This window comes from Microcaecilia unicolor, chromosome 2, assembly GCF_901765095.1.
Source record: "Microcaecilia unicolor chromosome 2, aMicUni1.1, whole genome shotgun sequence".
In the NCBI taxonomy this organism is placed as follows: domain Eukaryota; kingdom Metazoa; phylum Chordata; class Amphibia; order Gymnophiona; family Siphonopidae; genus Microcaecilia; species Microcaecilia unicolor.
In genome coordinates, this window is record NC_044032.1 from 169445946 (window position 1) to 169470488 (window position 24543).

General features: G+C 43.7%; 2 protein-coding genes and 2 non-coding genes across 10 annotated transcripts in view; 1 reads left to right on the plus strand and 3 right to left on the minus strand.

Moving 5' to 3' along the window:
- Nucleotides 1-8367, plus strand: part of LOC115463190 (ER degradation-enhancing alpha-mannosidase-like protein 2) — a 95571-nt gene extending 87204 nt beyond the window's left edge. For all 6 annotated transcript variants that reach the window (XM_030193472.1, XM_030193473.1, XM_030193476.1 and 3 more), the window contains one exon: nucleotides 7344-8367. In XM_030193472.1, coding sequence (XP_030049332.1) covers nucleotides 7344-7805 — 462 coding nt within the window. In that variant the 3' untranslated portion in view covers nucleotides 7806-8367. The remainder of the gene's footprint in view (nucleotides 1-7343) is intronic.
- Nucleotides 8368-10502: 2135 nt separating this feature from the next.
- Nucleotides 10503-24543, minus strand: part of LOC115463191 (adenomatous polyposis coli protein-like) — a 45489-nt gene continuing 31448 nt past the window's right edge. For both annotated transcript variants that reach the window (XR_003941012.1, XR_003941013.1), the window contains exons 4-5: nucleotides 19809-19900; nucleotides 10503-11997 (exon numbers count right to left, since the gene is read on the minus strand). The gene's annotated coding sequence lies outside the window, so the exon portion shown is untranslated. The remainder of the gene's footprint in view (nucleotides 11998-19808; nucleotides 19901-24543) is intronic.
- LOC115463930 lies at nucleotides 18971-19102 on the minus strand. Its single transcript, XR_003941187.1, has one exon. It is a non-coding gene; the product is annotated as a small nucleolar RNA SNORA13 (small nucleolar RNA).
- Nucleotides 23918-24049, minus strand: LOC115463931. The gene has a single exon (XR_003941188.1). It is a non-coding gene; the product is annotated as a small nucleolar RNA SNORA13 (small nucleolar RNA).

Here is a 24543-nt window from a genome sequence, read left to right on the forward strand (position 1 = left end):
GTATTTTGATACATTAACCATTGCTTTTTTACAATTTTGTATCTTGTTTTTAATCTTTTAATACATTAACAATTGAGTGTTATTAATTTTGCTGTCGTTGTGATGTTTATCATTTTTTAGTATGCACTTTCTCTGTGTATTGTATTTGTATAAGCTAGGCACTTCAGCATCTTAGGTAGGTTCTTAATTTTTACAAAGGCACGTTAGGCTCTGCCAAAACGAGACTGCCACCAGGCTACCATGTGTGGGCATTAATTTCGGATTTGCCGCGTGCCCATGCTGCTGGAAAATAATATTTATTTATTTTGTTCCGCACATGGTGGTAATTGGCAGTTGGCTCGCACCAACCGGTCACCATGCGTGTAGCGTGCGAGCCCTTACCGCTAGATCAATGGGTAGCGTTAAGGGCTCAGACTAGTTTTAGGCACGTGCTGGTTTCAGTTTTACTGCGTGTCCTTTTCTCATTCCATTTAAAAAAAGCCCTTTATGCCAGATGCGGTAAAAACTGACCCGGCGCGCACCACGTGCCCACAGTACCGCAGGTGATAAACTGGCATAATCTTAATAAAATTTTGAATTTTGCTATCAGACCTTCTGGTGTTCTTCATTGTCACTATTGGAAAGTCTGGGGCCACCAGTATTACACAAACTGTACTGATCTGATGTTCTTTGTGACACTGCAACTTAGATTAAATAACTACATTTTCTACTTATTTTCTGCTTATTTACAACCCAAACTTTTACTGGCTTCTGCTCAGTCTGTGTTGCGGCACCAGTCCTCAGTTTTACTTGGAACTTCTTCCATTTATTTTTGGCTGGAGAAAGGAAATTTTATCTCCCCTAAATAACTCTCCTCATGCTCTGAGATTGGAGCTGGATCCTTATTTACATCTATCCTTCTTCTGGGACAAAAAAGGAAAAGCCTACAGAAACCTGCATCAATTGGACCATCCAAGGATATCGGAACCAGAAACTCTAAAGTTCATATGTGCAATCCGTGAGTTAAAAATTTACTTTAACTACACATTGACACAGCACATTTTACCGAGCAATGTGAACAGCAGAAAGTGCCGCAGACCATCCTGACCAGCACAAAGTCCTGCACGCAGGTAAAACTTTCCATTCTCAACTGAGGTTTAGAACTGAATCTTTGCAGACAAGTCACAAGCGTGCCTTTAGAAGAGCCATCTGAACTGCATTTAATCAAACCAGGAAAGTTAAGCTTGTGAAGAGGCAGATTCATGTAAGTTAATCAAACCAGGAATGAAAGGGTGAATCAAGTAAAAAACAAACGTCCTGGATGTTAACCGGTCTGCACACAAGTGAGCTTTTAGGTAAGAAAAGCAATGTTTGGAACTGTTTAAGTACATTTATCAGAAGAGTTAAGTTTGTGAAGAGGCAGATTTGTATGAGCTAATCAAACCAGAAAGGAAAAGTGAATCAAGTAACTACTACTGCTACTACTACTAATAGCATTTATATAGCGCTACCAGATGCACGCAGTGCTGAACACCTGACATAGAGAGACAGTCCCTCTCTATACTCTGCTTGTATTATTCTGGATGATAACTGATCTGCATTTAAGTGAACTTATATCTAAGAAAAGCGATGTTTGGGACTGTTTAAGTGCATTTATCAGAAAAGTTAAACTTATGAAGAAAAAAACAGAAGATTTGTGGAAGTTTAAAAACAGAATCTTTGAGAGACTATCTAGCACTGATCAGATTCCTAAGAGCAATTAAGTCAAGTACCTTCCTTTTGTCTTTCAAGCACCTTTCCCTGCTCAAGAGCAACCCCTCCCCTCTGGGTCATCAGCAATCAAAGGCAGCCAGAGAAGTCAGGAGGAAAACTGTTTTTGTAATGGCAAATCTATGAAGATTTTAACATTTTAAGCAAGCATAAAAAGAATTAAGAAATGAAATTAGCTTAAAATGACTGTTGCAGAATTGATCAGAAACCTTGAAGCAGGATATCAGAGTGAGACGGAATCTTCCAACCTGAGTTTTTTGTGTTGCATTTGTCACACCTCTGTGCTAATTACCTTGAAGATGCTCTGAAGTTTTCCTCCCTCTTCCTCCAGCCAAAGTCAAAAATCTGAGCCCTGAAAATCCTCTAGGCAAGGAGGGTGGGAAGCAATTAGTTGCTAAGAGACTGATTGAGAGAGGACCCTGACTCAGAGCTACTCTCCCCCCTCCCATCTCCTCTGCTCATTATCTAATCACCAAAATCTGATCCAGTACCGATCTCAACAGCTGAAAGGAAGATCCTCCTCTTTTTTTTTTTTTTGAAAATATCTTTATTATTAGAAGAAAAGACATGTAACATTTGAACAAGATCCTCCTCTTAAGTCAGTAAAGAGAGGGAAGCCTGAAATAACACACAAGACCAGACCCCACACCAAAGAAAAAAGTCTTATCACGCATCCAGTCATCAGAACTCGGTCTTATTAGTAGCCCACAGCGAAAGGAAACCAAAATGAATACCTTCAAACTACTCTTAATAATCTACTCCTTAACACTGATCCACTTAACACTAACCACCCCTCTTGCAGAAAGTAACATTATACGCATACTATACAATCATCAAATACTGATCAGATACACACCACACCTCATCAAACTGACAACAACGTAAACAAAGGAAGAACACCAACAGGCGGACAACCACCACAGAATGCAAAGAAGGGTCCAAACAAACTCACCTCAATAAAGAAACGACAACTAATAAAAGTCTACACAACACCATACACTGAAGACCCATTCCAAACAATCCAAGTGGGCTACGTCAGTGCCAGATCCGCAGTAAACAAATCAGCAATACTAACAAACTGGATCATGGCAGAAGACCTTGACCTACTCTTCATCAATGAAACCTGGATCCACGACCAAAAGGACCCCATAATCCTAGACCTGTGCCCTCCAGGATACAAAATCACACAATGGACCAGAAAGGAAAAGAGAGACGGAAGAATAGCACTAATCTATCGATCCCACTTTACCACCAAAACCGCTGCCGAGTCCATGCAGCCAAAGTAATGGGATTACTTGTGCGAAAATGCAAATATGCACATTAATTGTAAGGTATAAGCAAAGATGGAACATATAGATAGGTAAGAGGAGTTAGAAAATAAGGGGACAAGTTGCATATGAGGTTAGAAAGGTGATTAAATATTATCTCAGCTAGGGTAGGAGTGGATAAATATGTCCTGCTACAGTATGTGCAGCCGGTGCCACTCCTTGTGTGTGAGAGTAGCACGTTAATTACTTCTTCCATTAAAGGTCTGGTTGAAGAGCCAAGCTTTCACCTGCTTCCTGAAGTAGAGATAGTGTTGTGTTAAGCGGAGCCTTTCAGAGAGTGCATTCCAGAATGTGGGGGCTACTCTGGAGAAGGCTCGCTTGTGGGTACGGTATTCCTTAGAAGGAGGTGTGTACAGGATGATCTATTCTTCAAGTACTTGGGGCCATTTCCTTTAAGGGCCTTGAAGATCAGATAGAGTTTTAAATTGAGCCCTGTATTGTACTGTTAGCCAGTGAAGTTTTTGTAAAAATGGTGTGATGTGGTCACATCGCTTGCAACCTTCTGTTAGTTTTGCTGCAACATTCTGAATCAATTGGAGTTGGTGCAGACCCTTTGTAGTCAGACCAGTGTAGAGTGCATTACCTTAATCCAGTCTTGCTGTTATCCTGACATGCACAACTGGGACAAGATTTGCCTTCTTAAGGTAAGGCAACGTAGTTGTCACAAATGGTAGAAGCAGCTCTTGAAAGTTGCTTGGCTTTGGGGAATCAGAGTAAGTGTTGAATCTAACTGTATTCCAAGGTTCCTGACTTGTGATTTGAGGGGTAGTTCATAATTCCCAAAAGAGATTCAAGTATGTGCCCACTTGTGTTGGGGACTCAGTTTTACTTGGGTTCAGGCAAAATTTGTTGTTTTTAGCCCATTTCGAATTGATGTTAGACAGGTAGTCAGTTTATTCAGGGCTGTGGGTAAGCCAGGCTCATTGGGTATGAGTAGCTGCACATCATCCATGTAGATTTTGTTTTGTTACATTTGTACCCCGCGCTTTCCCACTCATGGCAGGCTCAATGCGGCAGGCAATGGAGGGTTAAGTGACTTGCCCAGAGTCATAAGGAGCTGCCTGTGCCGGGAATCGAACTCAGTTCCTCAGTTCCCCAGGACCAAAGTCCACCACCCTAACCACTAGGCCACTCCTCCAGATGTAGAACTGAGTGGCCATCGACCGAATCAGCTCGGCTAGTGGCTTTAGGTAGATATTGAACAGAGTAGGTGACAGTATAGATCCTTGTGGTACCCCACAAGTCAGTTCCCATGGTGGCAATGAGGTGCTGCCAAACATTATGGACTGTTGCCTATCTGATAGATAGGATCTGAACCAAGTACTGTTCCATTGAGAAATGTTTCTGCCAGTCGTGCTAGCATATCATGATCCACAATGTCAAAAGCTGCTGAGAAATGTAGCAGTAATAACACCAAGGCAAATCCCCTGCCTCGGTTTCTATGAAGATCACCTAGTAGGGATACAAGGACCGTTTCTGTTGCATAACTGGGTCTGAATCCAGATTGACATGGGTTTAGCCATTTTCTGTCTTCTAGTCAGTTACTGAGTTGAACAGAGACGGTTTGTTCTATATGTTTTCCTAGAAATGGGATGTTGGGTCCTGGTCAAGATTGTTATTTGGGGGTCTCCTGTTATTGATACCTTGGGTTCCTCTAAACTTTATCACGCACTTCTTTTTTTTTTTTTCCTACCTAGTGTTCCCCAGCTGTCAAAAGAAGGGCTATATTCCTTCTTAGGGATCTACTAGGTTCCTTGTCTGCTGCCATGTGCTGTCTCATTATTTCTTCCAAATGCTGTACTCCTATGATGGCACTCTGGTTACAGTTCTTCAGTTTCCATGGTAATGGATGTTTCTTCCCTATCCATGGCCTTAGTTATAACTTTTCAACCTCTATGTCTGAATAGGGCAGTCTGACGTGTTTGCCTGCAAGTTAAGCCCTGCCCAGTGCATACCAGGATGCACCGGGCAGGGCACCCACACCACCATTTAGAAGAGGCACTTGTAGAGGAGAAAGGGTGTGCTAGACCCTCCCTTCTCCAACTTTGAGGTAGGCCACGGGAGGGGGGGGGTGCAAGTGCGGAGGGCTAGTGATCCCACTGGAACACCAGGGTCTTATTAGTGTTGGGGTGGGTGCATGCCCAGGCACAATCCTCTCACAGAAGTACCCCTATGATCAGAGCTAATAGCGCACCTAAATATCTATGCTGTTAGCTCTGATCATAGGGGCATTAATGCCTGCACTGTTCTGGCTCTAATTTTAGAGTTCTGTTTGAAAGCATGAGGCTTCTGATCATGTCAGCTACCAGCATTTGTGCTGAAGTCAGGAAGTTAATTCTGTCTTCATATTGTGTACACTTCCTGTCATGCTTTAAGGATGGTGTTTATAATTGTGTACTGGCAATTTTTCTTATTAATTATGGGACCTTTTGATAAAAGGAATCTCCATTATCATTTAAATTTTGGTATTTTCTTGTTCCACTGTTTTCTTTGTGACTGGAAAGGAATTTAATTTGGAGATAACATATCCTTCTGTTTTCATTGTCCTTAGGCTGTGCCTTACGGAGATATGTTGGGAGGAACTCCAATAGAACCTCTATGTCTCTTGACACAATTCTAATTTGTAATAATCTTGGGCTTTCTACCTGTAAAAGTTAAAACTAACAAAAATAATAGTAGAACCTCACCGCTGAGTGCCAGAACACTGGTGCTGCCAAACTCTTTCCCAAACTCTTTTATAGTAGCCATGTTCAGCCGAGAGCACAGAGTTCCTTAATCATCCTATATAATAACTTGTACCCCCAACGTTCTACAACTGGATGCCTGGGTTCGTAACATCAATTCCCGTTGATCCGCCCTCGTGTCTAAACGTAATGACATCAGAGGGCGGAACAGTGAGAGGGAAGGGAAGCCAGCACCAGCCAGCCAGAGAACGTTGGAGGTGAGGAGAGAATCACCCCCTCCTTCCCTCTGTCATTCTCCTTCGCTCTGTCCTCCCTCCGAGTGCCAGTCTCCCCCCCTCTAAAATCGCCAACCCCCCTCTCCCCTTCTCTTACCGGGGTCCCATCGGCAGCATTGAAGAGCGAACAGACTCAGCGAGTGTACTGCCTTTCCTTCTCTTCGCTCTGAGCTCTGACTTTGGTCCCGCCCTCATTTCCTGTTTGCGCAAGGGTGGGACCAGAGTCAGAGTGAAGAGAAGGGAAAGCAGCATACTCGAAGGGATGTATGACGTCAGTGTTATCTACCGCACGTAGCAGACCACATCCGAGGGAGCCATGGTCCCAGGCAACGTCAGAACGTTGGAGGTGAGAATTACTATATAGGACAATATTAGAATGGTCTTAAGTGTGTTAAGGCAGTAATGTAAGTAATACTACTACTACTCCTCATCATTTCTATAGTGCTACTAGACTTACGCAGCGCTGTACACCTGAACATGAATAACTCTAAAATCAGTCTCAGATAAGTATGGTTTCACCTGAAACAAAAAAATGAAGATGTCCAAAAATGAATGTAGAGTTTAGTATTGACTGTCAAGTCGGGATCAGTCACTAGGAAGCCATGTCTGAAGGGGGCCACCTCCATTTCCTGAGGCTGAAACTGCTGGGCTTTTATAGCACCCCTGCCTCAAGTTCTGTTGGGAATGTGAGGCTGGGTCTTCCCTATAAGAATTGTGCTATCATGGAGCAATAAAATAGCAAATCAGATTTCTTACCATGAAGAGCTAGTTTACTGGTAGGAAAACTAACACTCCTCCCCCACCCCCTGCCCAAGGAAAATCTTGTTTCTAAGCCTTAGCCAATGTATTTTGAAATTTTCATAGAAATTGAAAATCAAATGCTTTCATGGTTTGGTTCTCCTTCTCCCTGCTCATGATATTTGAGCACCCAATGCATCCTTCAGGAGGCAGTGGAGGAAGCCATAGGTTGCTGAGCATTCTTTCACTCGTCATAAATTAAATGTAAGCTGCATTTTTCTGTCAAATGGAAAAGGATTATTAGTTCAGCTTCCCTATTGTAGCAAATGGTATCCCACTTTTTTGTAAATAGTCATTTTAGGTAGGGACACCTACTCTTTTTAAATGCATAAAAGAGAGTGGTTTACACAAATTTAAGAAACTTGTCCAGAAATCAGAAAATCCAAAACATACTGGAAGATGATGCAGATTCATTAGTTGGGTTTGGATTGTGCTGATTTGTTTAATGCCCATGTGCCTTGCACAGATTAGTGCTCACTGCCCATGCTAATTTACTGCTTCTCTTGTAGATCAAAGATGTGCGGGACCACAGACTGGACAACCGCATGGAGTCCTTCTTCCTTGCTGAAACCATTAAGTATTTGTATCTGCTCTTCGACCCAGACAACTTCATCCATAACAATGGCTCTGTTTTTGATACAGTGGTGACACCATATGGCGAGTGTATCATCGAAGCTGGGGGATACATCTTTAACACGGAAGCTCATCCCATAGACCCAGCTGCTCTGCACTGCTGCAAGCAGCAGCCGGAAGAACAGTGGGAAGTGGAGGACTTGATTCAGGAGATCCAATCTTCCAAAAAGAGGAGAAAAAATGTTTTCAGACAGACTAGCCATGGAAATGAACAGAGGCCTCCAGACAGCTTCTTCAGTAGGAAGGCAAAGAGGAAGCCCCCTCTACGAAGCTGTCCCAGCCAGCCTTTTAGCTCCAAACTAGCATTGCTTGGGCAGGTTTTTCTGAACACTGTGTAGCACCTGAGCCAAGTTGCTGAACTTTAATAAATTTGCATTTATTTTGTGTTGTGCTTTTTCCTACAGTAGTAGAAAAATTTGACTTCAGCTAAATGTAGTGTTTCTACTTTCAAAAGCCAAAAATCACTGTCATAAAATGAGCATATGGGATGTTGACTATTTATTTTTTCATATGTCTGCCTTTGAGTCTGGGGCTTCCTTCAATCTTCAGCAGCTTCCGTGATAGCTCAAGTGATGGGACTCCCGTAAATGCCTAGTGCAAGCATACTCTTCATTCAGTGGATAGATGTTACTACCAAACAACATTCAGGACTCCCTCTCCTTCCTGAACAGTGATCACTAGTTCAGTGGTTTGGGCCTGCTGGTGTCACCTTGAGCAATTGGGGTTATGTTTTGAAGTGAAACATACCCTGGCTGCATAGTATTCTTGGTTTTATGTTTGTGACCAGGCCTTACCATGTGATCAGAGGGTGACCATGATGGTTCTTTGGCCTTTTTACTCTTCATTTGATTGTGACATGCCATAGCTGTAACTTTGAGGTAAAGCCTGTTTTTTTTTATAGCTGTGTCCTCATTTCTCCATTTTGTAAGCAGCAGTGATTTTTCAATGCCAGCAGTTACTCTAACCTTGCAATTTGTTTTCATGACTTGGCTGTGGTAACTGATGCAGAATTTGTATCCCGCCAAGAACCACTGCACAGTTGTATTTGTTTTGCCTACTGTTACAGTTGCCATGTTCCCCACCATCAGGTGCCAGTAGCAGCCACCATTGTTTCCCCATTGTTGCAGCTCTTGCTTGCTACTGAAGCAATTAGCTGAGCCCCCCCCCCCTTTTGTATAGACTATGTCATACCAGTACTGAGAAACTTCAAGAACAGTTACTGTTGTACTGAACTGCTCAAAATAAATATAACCACATGAGCTACAGGGAGGATAGCTATGGAAAGAGGTAGAGAGGGGAAGGAATTGATGGAAAAACTGCATTAAGCAAGGGGGGGAGGGGGAGTTGAGAAAAGAAAGCCATTCAGGATCAAAGGAATATTATGGAGCTCCAGGTATTATATTTAGTTGTCTGCTCTTGGCAGTAGAACAGCTAGGTGACCTATTGCTTTTGTGCCATTCATTATTAACTCCAGCTGGTGCATTTGGTTGTAGAATTCAATGTAATCATGAAGTACTGAGCACAGTATAAGGTGAGTTACATTCATGTACAGTAGGTATTTCCCTAGCCAGCTTACAGTTTGTACCTAAAGCATTGGAGGAGTAGAAAAGCAATTCTCTAAACTAGGTGCTATTTATTTGATAAATCAGATCCTTAACGTGTGTGATTGTTAGAGGGGTGGCAATCAGAGCAATTGCCCTGGACCACCATGCCACAGGGGACCCCAAGTCTGTCTCCAGCATAAGGAGGCACTACCTGAAGGTGAACCCTAATATGTCTAACACTGCCTCTGGCTATTATACCAGAAGGTAGTAGCCCTTTTTTGTTTTCCCACCACCCCTAGCAATCATAGTGTCAGGCAACTGATAGCTGTGGCAGCAGCAACTATGTTTTCTGCTTTTTGCAATAGCACAGCCTGCACCCCCCCCCCCCCCCGTCATATTTTCCCATGCCCTGCTCTCACCCCGTCTCTTATTCTCCTGCATCTGTCAGTCAACCAGTCTCTCTCACCCCAGCTGTTCCAATTCTCATACCCCTTCACCACCTCCCCACCTTGTAGGCATCTTTAGTTACCCAGCCACCTTCCACTCTCTCTACCTAGACAAAACCTACCTCCCCTTCCACTTGTTGAAGAAAGCAGGCTTAAACCTACCTCTGTAAATGTGGCTGGCAGTAGTTTTAAGATGGGCACATCTAAGAACAGCACTTGTTTCTGTAGTAGCAGAGCCACTTCAGGGCCATGATCTGTCTTGTTTAAGCCTGCCCTGAGACTGACTTTGTGCTATAGGGTGTATGTTGGAGCCAATCTAAAGAAAAAAAAAATACTCAGCAACTGGCCTGAATCTGAGTTACACAATTGAAAATGAGATATTGTAGAGGATATCTCATGAACATAAACAATAAAACCATTCAAGATTTTTCTTGTGTAATGATATAAACAGCAAATAAACTGATATGAGCATATCTCAAGGTAAGGCTAATGTTATAGCCAAAAGGAAAAGAAAGCACAGACTGTACAAAAAAAAAAAACCCACAATCACCTATTTAATAAAAAATTTGAACATAAAATATGTTTCTAAATGCAAAAACTTTCTTAAATTATGTTCAATATACAGTAACATTTTGGAGGCCAGGCATGAAGAAGAAGAAAAAAAAACCCCCCCAGCTCATTGGAGATAAAGCATGATTACTTAACATAAATCCTAATTAAATATCATTTTAATGTAGGACTATCACCCCAGTCAAACCTTCAAGCCAGGACTACTCTCTTGAAAAAGGGAGAGAGCTAGAGCAATGGAGGAGTGGCCTAGTGGTTAGTGCACTAGTCTTGCAATCCAGAGGTGGCCGGTTCAAATTCCACTGCTACTCCTTGTGATCTTGGGCAAGTAACTTAACCCTCCATTGCCTCAAGTACAAACTTAGGATGTGAGCCCTCTTGTGACAGAGAAATATCCAGTGTACCTGAATGTAACTCACCTTGAGCTACTACTGAAAAAGGTGTGAGCAAAATCTAAATAAATAACCAGCATTTTTTTTGGAGGGGGGGCAGGGTAAGGAAGACTCCCAGCCTCTGAATTTTGGTTCTTAAAATTCTAGGACAACTTCAAAAGCCAGTTAACTCTTGCAGAGATTGTTTGTGTGGGAGGTCTCTAGAAGCATCTCTGAAATATTGTGGCCCTGTTGTGAACTACGCTGCCCAGGCAATATAGATGATACAACCAAAGGTGTTGGTAGCTTTACCTTCCCCTGTGCAAGATTCAGTAGCCATTAAATATGTCCAGCTGTCCCATGCAGGATTGTTAAAAATGGATCGCTATCACCATTGCAGGCCGTGGGAGGTGGGGAACCTTACACAAACTGCAGACACACCACCAACTACATCATTGTGTGACATCTCTGGAACAAAGGGATCTGATTGCAGATCATGTTGTGATGTTTTAGTCATTATTGTGTGTGGAAGTGAGAGATCATTTGTCAGTCTCTGTCCTTCACAAAACTATAGTAACAGCTCCCTCGGCAGGGACACATCTCCAGGCAAAATGGATGACAGATCTGAACAGACCTCTAGACTCTATAGATATCTCGGTTTCCTGAATTCCACAAATTGACGCTTGTAGCTGACAAGTGTCAATTCCAGATCTTACACAGGGCATATTTTTCACAAACTCAATTGTTTCATGTGAGTGGCATTGATACTTTGTGCCAAAAATGCAATATTCTACACAACGATTTTGGCAATGAACAAATGTCCATTTTTGGTTGAGAATAATTCATTTTTTAGGAGGGCTCCCAGTTACCACCGTTCCAATGTTGGCAGTTGGTTTATTGTTAGACCACCATGAGGTTTTTTTGTTTGCAGAGTGGGGGCAGTTGTCTCTTTATCCCTACCTAAGGCAGCTTTGCTGGGGAAAAAATACATTTTGATAGTACAGACAGTATCAAATGCTCCATCCTACTGGGGGATGGTGAAATATGCTTCATAATCACATGCTTCTGGAAAACTTTCTTGTGAGCACATCCCTTAAATGAAAGGAAAAAAAAATCCTGTCTATATGGGATCCATATATTTCATCCTTAGATACTATCAAAGGTAGACAGGAGTTACTTTGACGGCTGAGGGCTCCAACTGATAAAAAATTAAGATTATGATAAAGACCTTTTTTATTTGAAGGGTTAGGGAGGGTTATCTATGATATAGAGGGGGGGGATCATAGACTGGGATATTGTTATAAATCCTCTTGCTAGCTTTGGGCACTGCTTGGCCTTTGATCAACTATTCCTGGTTTCTTAATGACACATTCAATTGCATTTCCACTGATATGGGGGGGGAAGGGTTAGTCAACAGTTGGGTATGTTTAATAACAAGAAAAAACACATTTTGATTATCTGTTAAATCTTTTTATTGTAAAAGTCAGTAAACATTAAAAAAAAAAAAGCGTAGACATGGATTTTGAATTGATATGGGTAGAATTGAGGTTGCTCCATGCATTGTACAGGATACTCTCCTAGTAACAAAACAGATGAAGGCTTCTGTAAAGGAAAGAAGAATATCAAATCAGTGATCAACTAAGTTAGTATTAGCAATTCATTCATGCCAACCCCCCCCCCCCCAAAAAACAAAACACCAATCAGCTCTGTTATCCAGTTCACACTATAGACAAAAGGATCTAGCATATATAATTTAAAAATAACAATTACAAAAGTTCAGTCACTATGTAATACCTTTAGAAAAGCCTAAGACAAGGACCCACCCCTGTTTAATAAAGCTTAGCTCGAGTTATCAGCAGCAGGGCCCAGATAACTCGAACTAAGCTTTTGTAAACAACCCCCAAAAGTTAAAAAAAAAAAAAAAAAAAAGACTAAAATGCCCATCCAGCAAGTTTAAATATTAAAAAAACAAAAACATACACACACAACTAAACCTGAAAGTGAAAAAAAAGAAAGAGCTGCAACATATGCCAGGCAGAGATCAAACCTGTCTCAAGCAGCAAGAGATCAGTGGTAAAGAACAGCAAAAGCACCAGTGAAAAACTTAACAATAGACACTATGTCAAAGGTTCTAGAATGGTTCATGTATTTTAGGACGTGTGTACAACAGCTGTTGGGAACTGGACACGTTCAAAAAAATAAAAACCACTAGTGAGCCATTGACTCCTGAGCACATCACACATGCTATATGTGCAAAGTTTCCCAGTGCCTTAATCTGGCTCTGTCCACAGCTGTAGTTGTTGGAGCAAAGTTGTGGGTTTAGAAAAATAGAGAATTCAACCTTTTAAATAGCCTTACCCTGTTTTAACTGCTACATTCTTCCACCTCAGTCTCACTGCTTTTCTTCCTTCAAAGTCCACTCCTCTGCCTCCCCAAGTAGCAGTCATTTATCGACCCCCTGATAACTCCCTTTCTCACTGACTCTGACGCCTGGCTTTCCTTCTAACCTTCATCTCCTTCCCTCATTCTTGGGGATTTTAACATTCATGCTAATGATCCCTCTGACTCTTATGCTTCTCAGTTTCTCGCTTTAACATCCTCTTTCAATCTTCAACTGTGCTCCACTACCCCCACTCACCAGAATGGCCACTGTCTTGATCTTATCCTCTTCTCAAACTGCTCACTCTCCAGTTTCTGTACCTCAGCTCTTACCCTCTCTGACCATCATCTGATAACTTTCACACTTAAACACCCTCCTCCCCAATCCCATCCAATCTTAACCAATACATTTAGGAATCTTCAGGCTATTGACCCTTCAACTCTGTCCTCCAGTGTTTCAAATCTCTTCTCTACCACTGTTATCTAAGTCTGTCAATAAGGCTGTCTCTTCCTATACTACTATTCTCTCCTGGATACTCTTGCTCCATCGATTCCCCATTCTGTAAAGCGTACCAAACCCCAGCCTTGGCTGACCTCTAGAATCCGCTACCTAAGTTCCTGTGCCTGCTCTGCCGAACGCCGTTGGCTGAAATCCCGTGCCCATGCTGACTTTATACATTTCAAATTCTTGCTGCTCCTTCCAGTCTACTCTTTTAATTGCCAAACAGGATTATTACATTCAGTTGACAAATTCTCTTGGCTCAAACCCTCAACATGTCTTTGCCAAACTGAACTCTCTCTTCAAAGTGCCTACACCTCCAACTCCCTCTTCACTTTCTCCCCAGACTCTGGCTGAGTACTTTCATGATAAGGTTCACAAGATTAAACTTGAATTCTCAACCAGGTCACCTCCACATCTCCTTCCCTTAGTCCATTCTCTAACCGTCCAACCCCTGCCTTTTTTTCTTCCTTTTCTGAAATCAATGAAGAGGAAACTACACATGAGGAGTAGCCCAGTGGTTAGTGTAGCAGACTCTGATCCTGGGGAACTGGGTTTGATTCCCACTGCAGCTCCTTGTGACTCTGGGCAAGTCACTTAACCCTCCATTGTCCCAGGTACAAATAAGTACCTGTATATAATATGTAAACCACTTTGAATGTAGTTGGAAAAACCACAGAAAGGCAGTATATAAGTCCCATTCCCTTTCCCCTTCTTTCCTCCTCGAAACTACCTGTTCCTCTGATCCTATTCCTACCCATCTACTGAACACTATCTCTCTTACTGTGATCCCTTTTATCTTTCACATTCCACTGCGACTGTTCCTGATGCCTTCACACCACTCCTTAAAAAAACCTTCATTGGAACCTACCTGTACTTCCAACTATGGCCCCATCTCTCTCCTCCTTTTCCTATCCAAGATACTTGAACGTGCTGTTCACCACCATTGCCTTGACTTTCTTTCATCTCAAGATATTGTTGATCCACTTCAATCTGGCTTTTGCCCCCTTCATTCTACTGAAACAGCGCTTGCTAAAGTCTCCAATGACCTGTTCCTGGCCAGATCCACAGGTCTATATTCTATCCTTATCCTTCTCAATCTATCTGTTGCTTCTGACACTGTTGATCACAGCCAACTCGTTGATAAGCTGCCCTTAATTGGATTTCAGGGTGTTCTTTCCTGGTTTTCTTCTTATCTCTCCCATCGTACTTTTAGTGCATACTCAGGTGGAACCTCCTCCACTTCTATCCCACTGTCAGTTGGTGTACCTCAGGGATCTGTCCTGGGACCTCTTCTTTTCTCCATCTATACTTCTTCGCTTGGTACTCTGATCTCATTCCATGGTTTTCAGTATCATCTTTATGCTGATGACTCCCAGATCTACCTCTCCACACCATAAATCTCAGCAGGAATCCAGGCCAAAGTATCAGCCTGTCTGTCTGACATTGCCACCTGGATGTCTCACTGCCATCTGAGGAGTGGCCTAGTGGTTAGGGTGGTGGACTTTGGTCCTGGGGAACTGAGTTCGATTCCCACTTCAGGCACAGGCATCTCATTGTGACTCTGGGCAAGTCACTTAACCCTCCATTGCCCCATGTAAGCCGCATTGAGCCTGCCATGAGTGGGAAAGCGCGGGGTACAAATGTAACAAAAAAAAAACCAAACTAAACATGACCAAGACTGAGCTGCTTATCTTTCCCCCTAAACCAACTTCTCCTCCTCCCCCATTCTCTATTTCTGTGGATAACACTCTCATCCTCGTCTCATCAGCTCGTAACCATGGGGTTATCTTAGACTCCTCTCTCTCCTCCTCTGCACATATTCAGAAGACTGCTAAAACCTATTGTTTCTCTATAATATCACCAAAATTCGCCCTTTCCTGAGCACACTACCAGAACCCTCATCCACACTCTTATCACCTCTCGCTTAGACTATTGCAACTTGCTTTTCACAGGTCTCCCACTTAGCCATCTCTTTCCTCTTCAATCTGTTCAAAATTCTGCTGAATGACTTATATTCCGCCAGCGTCGCTATGCTCATATTAGCGCTCTCAAGTCACTTCACCGGCTCCCTTTCCGTTTCTGCATACAGTTCAAACTCCTCTTATTGACTTACAGGTGTATTCACTTGGCGGCTCCTCAGTACCTTTCTACTCTTATCTCTCCCTATACTCCTCCCCGGGAACTATGTTCACTGGGTAAATCTCTCTTATCTGCACCCTTCTCCTCCACTGCTAACTCCAGACTCTGTTCCTTTTATCTTGCTGCACCATATGCCTGGACTAGACTTCCTGAGCTGATACGTCAAGTTCCATCTCTGGCTGTCTTCAAATCTAGGCTAAAAGCCCAAATTTTTGATGCTGCTTTTAACTCCTAACCCTTACTCACTTATTCAGTATCCTTATTTTATCATACCAACCTTAGTAATTCCCTTATCTCTTATTTGTCCTGTTTGTCCTAATTAGATTGTAAGCTCTGTCGAGCAGGGACTGTCTCTTCATGTTCAAGTGTACAGCGTCTAGTACTGCTGTAGAAATGATTAGTAGTAGTACTAGTAGTATATTTCCTGCTAAGTTTCTAGGCCAGCGTTTCCCTGAGTACCCCCTCGCCAGTCAGGTTTTCAGGATATCCACAACGAACATGCATAAAAGATTTCCATATAATGGAGGTGGTATATGCAAATCAATCTCATGCTTATTCATTGTGGAAAACCTGCATTGCAAGGGGGTACCTCCAGGACTGACTTGGGAACTGTTCTAGGCTACAGCAGCTGGATCTCCTCCCACAGGAATAGATAGGGCGTCATATTTCTGCTAGCAGGCCTGGTAATTTATTTTAATCTTGGAAAGAGTTTACACGCTTTTGGGACCCATCACCTAGAAACCTACTATAGTAAAGTTGTTGCCTATTTGTTTGTTTGTTGATTGTGTGTTCATTTTTCTCTTTTGGATGTATGCTTCTGTCCTCTACATCAAGTTCTTTTCCTTTTTATATCCTGCTTTATTTTAATTACAATTGTACATTGCTTAGATCCATCATTTATGGCACATGCAGTAAATTAAACAAACACAGCTCATGGGCATAATTGTCAACTATTCTTTTAGCTCAAGTTAGACAAGGCCTGAAGTCATGCTTGGCTTGCGCAATACCTCAAAATGCCTAAACAATGGATCTATGTTATTAAATTCAATTCTTGACCCTATTCAATATTAACTAAAATTGTCAAGATTTTTCTCATATTTGTTATAAAGAATTACTAATTACTATGAAAAAAATTAATTCTTAAATTTTAGTAATGTGCTCAGAACTCAGTGCCCTATAAATGAAAGGGGAGTTTAAATTTAATTAGGTAAATCCATCTTTTATATATCTTAAGAAGGTCCACTTTGCAGAGAGGTGAAAAGTGAAGATTGGCCAAATGTACAAATGTACAATTTTGGACATTTGCAAAAAGGAGATGCTTTGATGGGATGGTAAGGTTGCCCCTTTCATTTATAGGGCACTGGGTTCTGAACATGTTAACGTTTTTCTTTGAGGGAGGGGGCTAGGCAGGGCTGGCGCCACCATTTTGCATGTGGCGCCGATGGAAGAGGAGAAAGGCCACCTCCCTCCTCCAACTGCAGGTAAGGGGGTAGGGAAGGGCCGCTAGACCACCAGGTTTTGGGGGGGGGGGGGGGGGAGTGAATTTACCCGCCGCCCACCAGGGATATCGGTGGTATGCTGAGGGGGTGTTAGGAGGGCTGGAGACACACCGGATCTCCAGCCCCCCCCCCCTCCCCAAACCTGCCGGGGGGGAGCGGAGATCCACTGGACCTCCAGTCCCCTGTTGCTGGGGGGAGGGTCGGGGTTCCTGCTGGGCCTACTGCATTGGGGGGAATTGGAGCCAGCTAAGCATGCAAATGCATGCTGGACAGGGCTCTTCCATCTGCGGCACCGATGCAAGAACAGGGAGGTGGCCTCCCTCCTCCAACTGCAGGTAGGGGGTGGGGAAGGGCCGCTAGACCACCAGGTGGTGGTGGTGCTGTTAGGGATCTCCAGCCCTCCCTGAACCTGTGTATGGGGGACCGGAGGTCCACCGGACCTCCAGCCCGTTTCGCTTGGCTCGGGCGGGGGTAGTTGGAGTCTGGTGGTCCCATGGACCTCCAGCTCCTGTGTATGACAGGTGTGGGCTTTTGACAGCCCAGACCTGTCAAACAAGTACAGGAGGATTGTCAGTGGCAGGAGGATTGTCACATGCTTTTACCCATTATCAGAGAGAATTGTGTGCTTAAATTTGCAAGCAATTATCTCTGATTGTAGGTCAGGTAATTTTTAGAGCGCTATTTGGAACAGTGTGGGGCTTTTGATTATCTGCCTAACAGAATGTTACATTAATTACAACAAAGCAAACACCCACAGAAGGTGATCTCTCCACAAGAGAACCAAAGACAAAAGAACAAACAGTGGATCCAATAAGAGTCCTCTCACAATGAGTGTCTTCCTGAACAAGGTCTTTATTCAAATCTAGTAGTATTTGATGCAAAAATGCCTTGTTAGTCAGATGAATAACAGCACATAAACTGCTAACAGAGATATCATGTGCAATACGCCACTAACTCTCCTCTGTCAAACGCTGATTAGTAATTCCAAACTCTGTCACAACCAGAATTTTATTACTTCCAAAATCCTCACAAGTTATTCTACTTGTATGCCTGATGAAGAATCATCTGTTTCCTGTACAAAGATGACAAGGACAGAAAGTAGGGTTCATGAAGTAGTGGATTACTCCTGGGGGAAATCTGCACAACTCCACAGTGCAGAAATTGTGCACAATTCTGTTAGTGCATCAGGCCTCTCTCCCCCATCATCTACAGAGATTGCGTAGAGGAGGAGGAAGTGGAATGGGAAGTGAACTGCTGCACATCAGGTCACCTCATCTTCCTCTGCTGGCTTAGACCCAACTGTAGGTTACTCCTGGGAGAATTCTGTGCAAGTTCTGTGTTGTGCAGAATTCCACACCCCTACAGAATCCGGCACTTCTTGTGCAGAATTCTGTGAAGAGGGAAGTATCGAGCTCTCCTCCCTGAATCCTCAGAGGTCACTCAGTAGTAGTAGGAGGAAGAAGTAGTGAACCACTGCACACTGGATCACTTCCTCCTCCTCTGCTGGCTTTGACCCGATTGTTTAGGTGAACCATGCAGGCCGCCCTACGGCCCCATGATTCACCTAAACAGTCTGATCTAAGCTAGCAGAGGAGGTGATAACCTGTGTGTCATGGCGAGGGGGTGGGGAGGAAAAAAGGGCAGCAGAGATAACCGAGAGTGTGCTACTGGTGAGGAGAGATATAATGATAGCTAAGGAGGAAAAAAAGGTGGAGATGTGTGTCTTGTGGGGGGGGGGGGGGGGGTCAGGAGGAATAAGAGTAGGAGAGGGAGAATGAGAGGTGGGGGTATTTCATGCCAGAGAAGACTTTGGGGGCAGAATTAAGGGCTTTGCTGGGAGTTGGAGAAAGAACTGCAGCTGATGCGAGAAGAACAGAGGAGGCTGAAGCCTGAGGAAGGAAAAGGCAGGAATGACTTTCAGGCTCTTAGTATGGGAAAATTCTATGCAGAAACACTACAAAATAATGAATGCAGAATTCCCCCAGGAGTAGTTGACAATTGTTCCTACATTCACCAAGGAGGATAATTATAATACCATAAAATGCAGTTCTTGAAGATTTGTTCCACAAGCAGCCAAATACTACAGGAATATCGCCCAGCAGCAAGGTAAGGCTGTGAAGAATTTTATATTTGCCTCGTCTGACACCACATTCACTAGTGACAAAAATGAATGGGCAACACGAAGGCAAGAAACACAAAACTGTTGCTGCTGTTGCAGTTTTTAAATATGACATTGCTTGTAACAGTGAAACTGGAATGCACAGGAGTTCTAGAGCCTTCCTCACAAATGGACTACCTACAGAGTAAAACGAGCCACTCCATAAAATGAAATACTCTCTTGGTCACTAGTCACAATCACTTTCCTCAAAAGGCAACAGACCTAAAATTATTTGTCCACCAGAACTAAAATATTCTAGAAGATGTTTCTCTTCATTGTATATGAAGCATAACACGCTTTGGGGCTCTTTTACTAATGCTGAGCTCAAGTTAACTGCAGCTGGGCCCATTTTATTCCTATGGGTCCTGCTGCAGATAACTCAAGCTAAGCTTGAAAGACCCCCTTAGTTTTCCTCCTTCAGGTTAGCTCCACAGTATTCAAGTTACTGAAAAATATAAATTTTCTCTCTGTGTTTTTTGATGGTGGGGGAGTTTTATGAATTGGCATGGATATGACAACTCTTGGACCACCAATTTAAAAAGGCCTCCCCCCACCCCCAAAGTAATCACAGCTATACATTTTTGACTACTAGTTTTAAATGGAGTGTGGTGGGAGGAAAGGGAAGGGATTATCTCAGCTAAGATTAGAGGTTCTCCTGAAGCCGTACTTCTTTGAAATATGTTTTAGATTAGGATTCTCTGCTACATACATCATTCCACATGATGCTAAAGCATACCTTGCTATTACACAGCCTCCATTGCAGTCTCTCCTGCTCTTGTCAGTTCAGCTCCCATGTATTTGTTCTTTATACTGGCTCTGCCGGGTATCCTATAGAATAATGAAAAGTGTTACCAAAAGCTTTAATTGTGAAGTTTGTACGATGGAAAGAGATCCGTTTTATAACCTGGCGTTTTAGAAACTTTTTTGGTTGGGTAATAGATTCTTGTGGGAGCCTCAGCAGAGTTGGCCTCTTCTTCAGAGGAATTTGGAGATTGATGTTTCTTTTCTGGTTAGCCTCACCTGTTTCATTTCAGAGTTTTTCATTGTGGATACCCTGAAAACCTGCATGGCAAGGGGTTACTCCAGGACCGACTTGAGAACTGTTCTAGGCTACAGCAGCTGGATCTCCTCCCACAAGAATAGATAGGGGGGGGCATATTTCTGCTAGCAGGCCTGGTGATTTATTTTAATCTTGGAAAGAGTTTGCATGCTTTTGGGACCCATCACCTAGAAACCTACTATATTAAAGTTGTTGCCTATTTGTTTGTTTGTTGATTGTGTGTTCATTTTTCTCTTTTGGATGTATGCTTCTGTCCTATACATCAAGTTCTTTTCCTTTTTATATCCTGCTTTATTTTAATTACAATTGTACATTGCTTAGATCCATCATTTATGGCATATGCAGTAAATTAAACAAACACAGCTCATGGGCATCATTGTCGACTATTCTTTTAGCTCAAGTTAGACAAGGCCTGAAGCCATGCTTGGCTTGCGCAATACCTCAAAATGCCTAAACAATGGATCTATGTTATTAAATTCAATTCTTGACCCTATTCAATATTAACTAAAATTGTCACGATTTTTCTCTTATATTTGTTATAAACAATTAATAATTACTATGAAAAAATTAATTCTTAAATTTTAGTAATGTGCTCAGAACCCAAGTGTCCTATAAATGAAAGGGGAGTTTAAATTTAATTAGGTAAATCCATCTTTTATATATCTTAACAAGGTCCACTTTGCAGAGAGGTGAAAAGTGAAGATTGGCCACATGTACAAATGTACAATTTTGGACATTTGCAAAAAGGATGTACTTTGATGGGAAGGTAAGGTTGCCCCTTTCATTTATAGGGAACTGGATTCTGAACATGTTAACGTTTTTCTTGGGGGGGGGGGGGGGGGGGGGGACTAGGCAGGGCTGGCGCCACCATTTTGCATGTGGCGCCGATGGAAGAGGAGAAAGGCCACCTCCCTCCTCCAACTGCAGGTAAGGGGGTAGGGAAGGGCTGCTAGACCACCAGGTTTGGGGGGAGTGGGGATGGAATTTACCCGCCACCCACCAGGGATATCGGTGGGATGCTGAGGGGGTGTTAGGAGGGCTGGAGACCCATCGGATCTCCAGCCCCGCCCCCCCCCCGAACCTGCCGGGGCAGCGGAGATCCACTGGACCTCCAGCCCCGTTGTTGGGGGGAGGGTTGGGGTTCCTGCTGGGCCTGCTGCATTGGGGGGAATTGGAGCCAGCTAGCATGCAAATGCATGCTGGACAGGGCTCTTCCATCTGCTGCACCGATGCAAGAAGAGGGAGGTGGCCTCCCTCCTCCAACTGCAGGTAGGGGGTAGGGAAGGGCCGCTAGACCACAAGGTGGTGGTGGTAGTGGGGATAGGGATCTCCAGCCCTCTCTGAACCTGTGTCTGGGGGACCGGAGGTCCTCCGGACCTCCAGCCTCTGTTTCGTTTGGCTCGGGTGGGAGTAGTTGGAGTCTGGTGGTCCCATGGATCTCCAGCTCCTGTGTATGACAGGTGTGGGCTTCTGACAGCCCAGACCTGTCAAACAAGTGCAGGAGGATTGCCACACGCTTTTACCCATTATCAGAGAGAATTGTGTGCTTAAATTTGCATGCAATTATCTCTGATTGTAGGTCAGGTAAAGCCCCACGTTGTTCCAGCGCTATTTTTAGAGCGCTGTTTGGAACAGTGCGGGGCTTTTGATCATCTGCCTAACAGAATGTTACATTAATTCCAACCTCTGGGACCGCCAGAATATTATCATTACTTCCAAAATCCTCACAAGTTATTCCACTTGTATGCCTGATGAAGAATCATCTATTTCCTGTACAAAGATGACAAGGACAGGATGTAGGGTTTATGAAGTAGTGGATTACTCTGGGGGAAATCTGCACAACTCCACAGTGCAGAAATTCTGCACAATTCTGCGAAGTGCCAGCATCAGGTCTCTCTCCCCCATCCCCTACAGAGATTGCGTAGAGGAGGAGGAAGTGGAATGGGAAGTGAACTGATGCACATCAGGTCACCTCATCTTCCTCTGCTGGCTTAGACCTAACTGTAGGTTACTCCTGGGAGAATTCTGTGCAAGTTCTCTGTAATGCATTATTCCACACCCCTACAGAATCCAGCACTTCTTGTGCAGAATTCTGTGAAGGGGGAAGTATCGAGCTCTCCTCCCTGAATCCTCAGAGGTCACTCAGTAGGAGGAGGAGGAGGAGGAAGTAGTGAACCACTGCACACTGGATCACTTCCTCCTCCTCTGCTGGCTTAGACCCGATTGTTTAGGTGAACCATGCAGGCCTCCCTACGGCCCCAAGATTCACCTAAACAGTCCGATCTAAGCTAGCAGAGGAGGTGATAACCTGTGTGTCATGTTGAGGGGGGGGGGGGGGGGGGGAGGGCAGCAGAGATAACCGAGAGTGTGCTACTGTTGAGGAGACATCAAGCTTGAGGATGGATGAGAGATACAATGATAGCTAGGGAGGAAAAAAAGGTAGAGATGTGTGTCTTGGGGGGGGGGGGGGGGGGGGTCAGGAGGAATAAAAGAGCAGGAGAGGAAGAATGAGAGGTGGGGGTATTTCATGCCAGAGAAGACTTTGGGGACGACACCCAGCTTTATCTCACCACACCAGACATCACTGTGGAAACCCAGGCCAAGGTATCGGCCTGCTTATCCGACATTGCTGCCTGGATGTCCAACCGCCACCTGAAACTGAACATGGCCAAGACCGAGCTTTTTGTCTTCCCACCCAAACCCACTTCTCCTCTCCCTCCATTCTCTATCTCAGTTGATAACACCCTCATCCTCCCCGTCTCATCTGCCCGCAACCTCAGAGTCATCTTCGACTCCTCGCTCTCCTTCTCTGCGCATATCCAGCAGATAGCCAAGACCTGTCGCTTCTTCCTCTATAACATTAGCAAAATTCGCCCTTTCCTCTCTGAGCACACCACCCGAACTCTAATCCACACTCTCATTACCTCTCACCTTGACTACTGCAACCTACTCCTCACTGGCCTCCCACTTAGCCATCTATCTCCCCTTCAGTCCGTTCAGAACTCTGATGCACATTTTATCTTCCACCTGGACCGATATACTCATATCACCCCTCTGTTCAAGTCACTTCACTGGCTTCCGATTAGGTACCGCATAAAGTTCAAGCTTCTCCTACTAACCTACAAATGCACTCGATCTGCAGCCCCTCCCTACCTCTCTACCCTCATCTCCCCCTAAGTTCCTAACCGTAACCTCCGCTCTCAGGACAAATCCCTCCTTTCAGTACCCTTCTCCACCACCGCCAACTCCAGGCTCCGCCCTTTCTGCCCCGCCTCACCCCATGCTTGAAATAAACTCCCTGAGCCCATTCGCCAGGCCCCCTCCCTGCCCATCTTCAAATCCTTGCTCAAAGCCCACCTCTTCAATGTCGCCTTCGGCACCTAACCACCATACCTCTATTCAGGAAATCTAGACTGCCCCAACTTGACATTTCGTGCTTTAGATTGTAAGCTCCTTTGAGCAGGGACCGTCCTTCTTTGTTAAACTGTACAGCGCTGCGTAACCCTAGTAGCGCTCTAGGAATGTAAAGCAGTAGTAGCAGTAGTAGTAATTAAGGGCTTTGCTGGGAGTTGGAGAAAGAACTGCAGCTGATGCGAGAAGAACAGAGGAGGCTGAAGCCTGAGGAAGGAAAAGGCAGGAATGACTTTCAGGCTCTTAGTATGGGGAAATTCTGTACAGAAACACTACAAAATAATGAATGCAGAATTCCCCCAGGAGTAGTTGACAATTGTTCCTACATTCACCAGGAAGGATAATTATAATACCATAAAATGCAGTTCTTGAAGATTTGTTCCACAAGCAGCCAAATACTACAGGAATATCGCCCAGCAGCAAGGTAAGGCTGTGAAGAATTTTATATTTGCCTCGTCTGACACCACATTCACTAGTGACAAAAATGAATGGGCAACACGAAGGCAAGAAACACAAAACTGTTGCTGCTGTTGCAGTTTTTAAATATGACATTGCTTGTAACAGTGAAACTGGAATGCACAGGAGTTCTAGAGCCTTCCTCACAAATGGACTACCTACAGAGTAAAACGAGCCACTCCATAAAATGAAATACTCTCTTGGTCACTAGTCACAATCACTTTCCTCAAAAGGCAACAGACCTAAAATTATTTGTCCACCAGAACTAAAATATTCTAGAAGATGTTTCTCTTCATTGTATATGAAGGAGAACACAGCTTTGGGGCTCTTTTACTAAAGCTGAGCTCAAGTTATCTGTAGCTGGGCCCATTTTATTCCTATGGGTCCTGCTGCAGATAACTCAAGCTAAGCTTGAAAGACCCCCTTAGTTTTCCTCCTCCAGGTTAGCTTCACAGTATTCAAGTTACTGAAAAATATAAATGTTCTCTCTCTCTGTTTTTTGATGGTGGGGGAGTTTTATGAATTGGCATGGATATGAGAACTC